The sequence below is a fragment of the Columba livia genome, chromosome 19 (assembly GCF_036013475.1).
Source record: "Columba livia isolate bColLiv1 breed racing homer chromosome 19, bColLiv1.pat.W.v2, whole genome shotgun sequence".
Taxonomy (NCBI): Eukaryota; Metazoa; Chordata; class Aves; order Columbiformes; family Columbidae; genus Columba; species Columba livia.
Window position 1 is genome coordinate 2,359,372 of NC_088620.1, and position 8,276 is coordinate 2,367,647.

The 8,276-nt window shown below is 54.3% G+C and overlaps 1 protein-coding gene across 4 annotated transcripts in view; it reads right to left on the reverse strand.

The window, feature by feature from the left end:
- CAMSAP1 (calmodulin regulated spectrin associated protein 1) overlaps positions 1 to 4,888 on the reverse strand; it is a 30,905-nt gene extending 26,017 nt beyond the window's left edge. For 2 of the 4 annotated variants that reach the window (XM_065035545.1, XM_065035544.1), the window contains exon 1: positions 4,670 to 4,888. In XM_065035545.1, coding sequence (XP_064891617.1) covers positions 4,670 to 4,738 — 69 coding nt within the window. In that variant the 5' untranslated portion in view covers positions 4,739 to 4,888. The remainder of the gene's footprint in view (positions 1 to 4,669) is intronic. The other 2 variants (XM_065035543.1, XM_065035542.1) reach the window with 1 other exon arrangement.
- Positions 4,889 to 8,276: the final 3,388 nt, after the last annotated feature.

Genomic DNA, 8,276 nt, shown 5'->3' on the forward strand with positions numbered 1-8,276 from the left:
TTGTTTCTTTCCTGTACTTCACCACTAAACACGCTTCAGGGCTTTTCTTCTGGAAAATGTTAATATGTTGCTTTTCTATACAAAATAATTTTCCTACCAGTCCCCTGGATTCCTTAAACCATTCAGAGTGGGTGTGCATGCGAACTGACAAATACTGCGCAACTTGTCTCCAGCAGAACTCTGACATTAATTACTAGGAGGTAATACCTTTGAGAAATTGCCATATTCAAACACGACACCTATTACATGTAACAAAGCTAAACCCACGTGCTTGTTTTCTGCCATACTGGAGGAATGCCTGGGATTTCAGTTTCTTCCACCATGTCTCATTTATCAGCAGGAAAACCACAGTAGAATGAGAATATCAGTCCCTTGTCATCCCAAGGATATCAGATCTAAATGTATATTGTAAAAAAATGTATAGTCTGTAGAAATGTAAACGTGCTGTACACTGAGCTCGTGTGGGGTATGTTGAGAAAGCAAGAGCTGACCCAGCAGAGGCACCGATCACCTTCCAGGTGGAAAGGGAACCGGGATTCTCCCTCTGCATTACAAAAAGCACCTGCAGATGATGGAGAAACGCGTATCTGTCGGAGATGGTGTGAAAGCCCGTGCTTCACTGTCCCTCTGTAGCTGTCCCTGTAGCAGACTCTGTCCCACATCTCTACTCATCACATCATGCAATTTGTGCTAAAATCAGAAAGAAAAAAGCAGAGCAAGGGGCTATGACTTGGGAATTTTGGCACTGATTTCTGCTTTGCTTGCTTTCCTCTGTGAGGACTCAGCAGACTTTCCACAGTGGTGATTTCCCATCTTTCACCTCCTTTCTTCCTATCCTGGGCAACAGAAGTTCCAAGCAGGAGTGGGGAGCTTTGCCCTCCCCCAGCTCCTCACAGGCTGCCCATGCCCAGGTCAGGTTTACCAAAGCCCAGTCCTACAGCACAACCCCGCACAGGTGGGTTTGCTCCAGGCAGCATCTCCGCAGAGCAGATGAGAAGAAACCACCGAGGTCTCCTGCTGGTTTACGATCCTTCAGGACCAAACTGCCGCTCATCAGCGTCGCCGGGAGCGCTTACTAATCAACCCCTGCCCTTGGGCAGCGTGGGAAGGTGGTGGCTCTATCTGGGAAGAGGTTCTTTGCTTTCAGTCTTGCTCAACAGCTCCTGCCTGCGCTCAGGAGCAGCGAGAGAGGACAGCCAAAGGAATCAGCAGGATTTTTTCCCTGTTATCTGTGCAAAATCCCCCTGAAGGTCAGAATTGCTGAGGACGGCCCCAGCAGAGCGGCGAGGAGCAGCTCGTGTGTTTGCAGCGCAGCTCTCTCCTTATGGTTCTATTTCCAGCCCTGCACTAATTTTGAACACGGCTGTATTTGCTTCCTGGTGCTTAGTTCTGTGGGACCTCATTTGCCCCAGTGCTGAGCACTTAATATCCCTGTCTGGGATTGACTTAGAGCCCGGGCGCTTCTCGAGGTCACTGCACGGGGTGACACTGGTACCAGCGGGAGGAGGAGGAATTTTGTACATTGAGGGTGGTGAGAGCCTGGCCCAGGCTGCCCAGAGAGGTGGCAGATGAACCATCCCTGGAGACATCCCAGGCCAGGCTGGACGGGGCTCTGAGCAACCTGAGCTGGTGGAGATGTCCCTGCTCATGGCAGGGGGGGCACTGGGGGAGCTGGGACGGTCCCTTCAACCCAAACTGCTCTATGATTCCATGAAGTCTGTCATCTCTATGCCCATAGCCTTTAGCATCCCCCAGTGCATGAGGTAAAGCTTAAAAAAAGTTACATCTTCCTAAAAGTTCACTAGGGAAAAAGAGGTGTGTTCAAAAAGACATTTAAAAAATTGCCTGAATGAACGGAGCTGGGGTACCATAATGTGGGGGTGAAAGCGGGGGGCTGGTGGACTCCTCATTCAGTTGCTGCTCTGACAGCTTCAACATGTCTTTTTTTCCCTTGTACAGAATAGTTCCCTGTGACAGCTCATCATGCAGCCAGCCTCAAGGAGGAGAGCAGAATATCATTCTTGGTAATAGAACAGACACTTGAGCGTGATTACCGACACCACGGGAACAGTTTCTACCACATAATGCTGTTGTCAGTAATTACGTATATCCAGTTCTGTAACTCACGAGGAATATGCAGTGGCATGGCCTTGTGCATTGGGGAACAGCATACAATGAGCGATATTTTTAATGTAAATGAAGAAAACAAGTTAAGTACAGATAGTAGGACTCCATTCATGCACTTGTATTAAAAGTAATGCGCATGCAATTCAGGTATTATGCTGATAAGTGCAACGAGTTATTCAGATTTATTTCTTTTCCCCTTGCTTAAAATGACTGATGTGTATCAAACGGTGCCAGGGGAGGTACCGCCTCACACCTCCACCTCCTATTGGGCTTGTGGGGCTGCCCCAGGGCTGCTCCTGCCCCTCGGCACCACAGGACCTGACTGGTCTGGGGACACATGAACTGGGAGCATTGGCCTTGCAGAGAGGGGCCTCCCCTCCTCAGCCTGCAGGGGTGAGGATGATCCCCATCGCATTTGAAATAACGCTGCTATTTAGCGCTTATCTCCCAAGCGCTGTACAAGCATTAATTAATGGCTCTGTTATTGCCGGCAGGAGGGTGACGCTCACCCCGGTTCCTCGCCGGGAGCGGGATGGGGATGCTCCCTCACTGGGATTGTGGTTACCGGCAGCTATTTCAGTTCTGGAGGCACCAGTGGTGGGTTTTGAGTGCCTGCATTAATAACACCCGAGGTTCCAGCATGGAAGACATTTTTATCTACAAGATTATCTACTTTTAAAGTCCCCGGACTGTGTTTAGGAGGGTGACGGGTCAATCGCAGGATTTCCAGAGAGAGCTCTGTAGCAGAGGTTTGGTCCCAGGGCGCTTTCCCTGTGCCTCGTCCTTCCTTAAACAAACCCCAACCACAGCGACCCCAGGGACTGCCCACTGAGCGCCGAAAGGTGTCTGAGTGTTGCCATGATCTAATTAATGAGCAAGTGAGATTTATCTTTCTAGCAGTCAGATTTGGGTAGTATTGAGGCAGAACCCATTTCAACGGGAACTGTTGATCTGCTTAACCCAGATGATTTCTTTTTAAAATGCATTTTTTCCTAAGGACACTGTGGGAAGCAAAACTATATTTACCACAAATGTGTAAGCACGCAAACAGAGAATGACTTATCCCCAACTTTTTCACCACCGTTTAAACATTATTGGAAAGCAACACATAATTGAAAGGCAGAATAAATGAATAAGAAAATCTAATTGAATTCCAAAATACAACATCTTTGCGAGGTCCAATAGCCAAGGGTAAGACTAAATGTACTCAGCATCTTCATCCCCATAAACGCCATCAGGTTTGTGGCCGGAGCAGGACAAACCCTCAGCACCCCACGAACCCCATCCTGTGTACCACACACAACCTCCGCTCTGCCCGGGAGCCGGTGCGTGGTTGTGCTTGAAAACAACACCCCGAACCGCTGTTAAGCGTTACCTCGGGGAATTCACAGCGGTCTCCAACCAACCTTTTCCAAAAACGTGTTGCGACATCATTATTTCACCGGAATGTTTTACTTTCAGCGCACAGAGGGAGGTGTTTGCGTGGGAACGACAGCGGGGCCGCCCTGTTCCGTGTCCCCTCAGGGATGCGCGAGGCGGGAGCTGCTGCAGCATCACCTGCGGACACGCGGGTGGACCAGCCCAGGTGTTCCCTTTCCCTCTGGCAGGTTGGCATTATGGTCTGGAGATACAGGGGGTATTTTGAGGAAAGAACTGTCGCTTATAGATTTTCAGTCTTCCCTCTCCACCAATACAAACCGTGCAGCCCTGGGCTGAGGGGACAGCACTGCAACGCGCTCCAGGTCACACTGACGTGCAAGGCTTCAGCCCAGAGAGTTTCTAAAGAGCAGAAACTGCCTCAAAAGCAACTCAAAGCTCATCTAATTCCACCATGGTGGGGTCTGACAGGAGGTGCTGGGAGGGCAGTGGCTTCCCCTGCATTTCGACTCATTTTGACTTATTCCTGTTCAGTATTTCCAGCTCCTGTTACTCTGGTTGGACGCAGCTCCTGGTTCCCGCTCCCTGGCAGCCCTGTCCCCTCGCCCTGCCCTCAGAGCCAACAGCGCCCTCCTCGTCCCCCGGGTCCCCGCCAGCTTGAACACCAGAGAAATATGTTAATGTACAAATTAGAGTAATTGAAACATCCCAATCCTGCTTTTCCAGGTTCTATTTACAGCAAGAACTCAAGGCCTGTAAAACCAAAGACACTGAGCAGGGAACCAAGCCCTGTTGGCACCTCCCTCATGGGGTCCCACCCTGCCCTGTGACGGGGTGACCGCAGTGTCCCAGGCACAGATGGTGCCCACACGTGCCAGGCTGTACCATCCCTGTCCCCACACGTGCTGAGGCCGGTCCCTGCCCAGCACCCCTCTGTCCCGGGGTCCCCTTGGTTCAGAGCTGCTGAGAGCATCTGGTGTTCCCCCATGGCCCTGGGAATTGGGGTGACAAGACCCCTGGAGCTGCCGGGAGCACACGGAGGAGTGGATGCTGCAAAGGATGCCCTGTATCCCTGGAGCTCTGAATGCCACGCAGGACACACAGATGCTACAAGACCCCTGGCAGAAGCCCCCCCAAGTGGTAAATCCCAACGGCGCTGACTTACCGGTGGCAGCCGATGGTATCTGCGCAGCCTCGGGGGTCGTGGGGGTCTGCGGGCAGCAGCCGGTGACATGGGAGCCCATGGCACGTCCCGGGGGCTCAGTGCCGGGGGGCTCGGTCCCCTCCGCTCCCCGGGAAGGGCTGGGGGGAGCGGGGCAGTGCTGCGCTCCCCAGCATCACCAGTGTTGCCACGGCAACTGCCGAATGAGTCACACCGGTTTCTGAGTGACATCAGAGATGCAGAGGAGGGGGTCGGGGGCTGGAGGGGCCAAGGGCGATGCAGTGAGCTCAGGTTCCCAGATTAGTTTTACTGGTTAAAGCTGGAAGGTTTTGTGCAGGGAGAACACCCAGATCCAGCCCCCCCAGGGCAGCGTCTCGCTGGGTCCTGGGTCGTTTTCCAGGAGACCCATAGAGTCGGGAGCGGGGAGATGCCGGATTTCCCCCATGGGTCAGCACTGAGCTGCCCGGCGCTGGCAGCGGGGACAGAGCAGGAGGAGCCCCCAGGGCAGACAAGGTCCCACGGCCCCTGTGCTGCTCTGGAGCCTTGACTCTCTTCACAACAACCAGATTAAAGAAACCGGTTTAGGAACCACTTGCCTTGACCGGCTTTGCCTTCATGCTGGGCACACAAACCAGGGAGAGGTCACCTTCAGGGGGGCATGTTGGGCTCCTTGTCACCTGCACATCACCCCAGGGGACCCTGCCTGCGCCTGGGAGACATCGGCAGCTCCCCAGCGCCGGCACCATCACACCGCGGGAGCTGGAGAGTGGAAACTGGTCAGGAAGAGGGAGAAGCATTAGCTGGGCACGTACACAAGGGGTTTAGGCTCCATCACACACAAACACTCCACATCCAGATGTTTTTCAGAGCATTTTGGTAGCACCTTTGCTGGCAGCACCTTCGCTGGCAGCTGTGCCGTGCGGGGCTCCATTATGCACCATCAGAAAACCACAGCCCGATGTGCTAACGCTCTGTCCGCTCTCATTCACACCTTCCTTGCGACTGAGCCCGATGAGACAGAATGAAACATTTTTAGTAGGACGTGAGTCCCGCACGAGGCTCCGTGCTGAGCAGGAGCTGTGCGGCTCAGCACCGCAGCCGCCACACCAGCTCCAAGCCAAGGAATGAACTTTCTCAGCCCTTGGCGGGAGCAGCCCCGGGGGCATCGTTCTGGGTGTCCCTCCTGACCTGAGGCTGCGATCAGGGAACCCAACACTTGGTGCTTTTATTTTTAGCATGTCAAGCTATAAATACAGCCCACGGTAACCCATGAAAATCTGAGCGACTTCTTAGGCCGGGTAGCGACGGCACTGGGGAAACCCATGGTGGCCAGAGCTGCGTGGCCAGTGCCGGGTCCTGAGGGGAACGGCACCGTCCCGTTCCCAAACACCCACGCTGGACTAAAATACAAGACACTTCAAACCACTTATGGGCTCTGACAGGCACGATGCTCCTTAGAGGGGTTTGGAGCAGAGAGCTGCCGCCTCCTGCCTGCGCTGGGGCAGAGGAGGGACGGGGACGGATGGCTCAGGGGTCACAGCGCAGATTTCACGGAGGATTGCGCATTTTCGCTTTTCTCGGTGAGCGTTTGTGCAAGCAGAGGAGGAAGATGCTGCTCTGCGAGGAATCAGGCGTACGGGGGGACATGCGGAGAGCACCCCGTGATTCATCGCACGCAGCCTGGCAACGAGCTCCTATCTAGAGGAAAACACAGATGGAGGAGAGCTGCTGCAACACCGAGCCAGCAGCACGGAAATAGGAGGCTGGTGTCCTTTGAAGGATGGTTTAGAAGGGTCTGAATTACCTTCCTTTTCTTGCATGCTTCACAGAGGAGCCGTGTGGGGGTCCAGCAGCCCCCAGCTCACCCAGCTGGGGCTGTCCTGCTGCACAGACCATGCAAGAACAGAGCAAAAAGTCTAACCCCAGGTGCCAAGAAATCCAGAGAGATGTCCCAAACCCGCCCTGTGGATGGGACGGGCACATGGCTGGGGGCAGCAGGGTCAGCACGGCGCCCCCAGGGCTGCTGCAGCGTCAAGGAGCAGCTGAATAATTCAACCCAAGTCCACGCACACGGGAGCTGCCGCGGGTACGGGACTCCCGGGCACACATTCCCTGCAGAGCGGCCCTTCCTCAGAGGACAAATAGAGGTTCCCTTCAACATAAATGTGGTTTATGCCCAAGCCACAGCTCATAAAAGCCAAGTAACCGCATCATGCATAAGTTCTACGAGTCTTCCATGGATCATGTTTTTTTCAGGGTTACCGGCAGCTGCTCACACCTGCACCGGGACGTTCACACAGCCCAAGCCAAGAACTAAGCACGAAGCCTCTGCAGCCGCCCCTTGCACTGCGGGGGCAGAGCCCTGATGTGGAACCAGCCCGACCTGCTCACGGCTCCCGCACGGGACAGCTCGTTAGGCAACTGCTGATGGCATCGTTAACGAAACCTGTTTGAGCGCCGCATCTCTTCCCTCTGACAGCCCGGGGGAAGGAGCAGTTCTGCAGAATTGTGCAGGACCCCAGGACGTGGGGTTTGCATCGCACCAGCTGCTGCATGAACCACCTGCAGCTGAGCACCCAGTGGCCACGCTGCTGAAGCCCCGGTGACACCCCCCCGAGCCCTGGGCATTGCAGGCTCTGAGCTCAGGCCATTTATTTGGGCGCCAGCTCCTCATCCAGGCATCACATTTACACCCCTGGGTCTGAGAGAGCCGGTCACCTCTCGGGTTTATTTTGGTCCAGTGTGATCTGGTCCAGCACATCTCAAGTTACCCATGTCCCTCCTCCAGCTCCAGCCGTGACCGGATTCCTGGTGACACTGGATACACGGGGCTGGGGCACCGCTGTCCCCTCTCAGGTCACAGTCCCTGGCAGTCGCACCAACACCGCAGACCTGACCGCTTTCAAGGCGTTTTCCAGGACCAAACCCCTGAGCGATGGTCCAGCTCACGCGTGCGAGTCTTGCAGTGGAGCGAAGGCTTTTGAATAGCAAGAGAAATAATTTGCTCCATTAATTCTATCCCAAACCCACTTCCCCTATAGCAGAGCATCCCCAGCAGCTTGCAGAGCTGCTGCTTCCTTTGGCTAATTCCTCTCTTATAATAAAATCACCATTAAAAAAAAGAAATAGCATGATCAAGCACATAGCAAATGATGGGATCATCACAGCAGGAGTGCGGCCTCAACCCGGGCACATCCCAGGGGCAGCATCTGCCGTTTCCTTCTGTTTCTGCTGGAACGGGGAGTTGTACAATTGTACAATGTCCTACTCATTTTTGTGGGTTAACACAACCAGTGACCATCAATCCCGGGGAGCAGAGAGAGCCGTGGGAGAGGCTGCGGTGAACCACCCATGGAGGGACAGGGAGCAGCTCTTGCCACACCGTTGGTGTCGTTAGCGATGTCTCACCTTGCCAACGACAAGCTGTGTTTTCACAGCCCAGTGCAACCTGCACTGACCTTCCCCACCCTTCGCGGTGCAAAACGGGGCTCTGGTGGGGCTGGAGCAGCGGCCGCCCCTCTCCTTAGCTCTGTATCTCCTTAGCTCCGTGTCTTGTCACTGCTGGAGAACACCAGCCCAGCAACACGTCCCAGTGCCAAAAGCGTGCTTC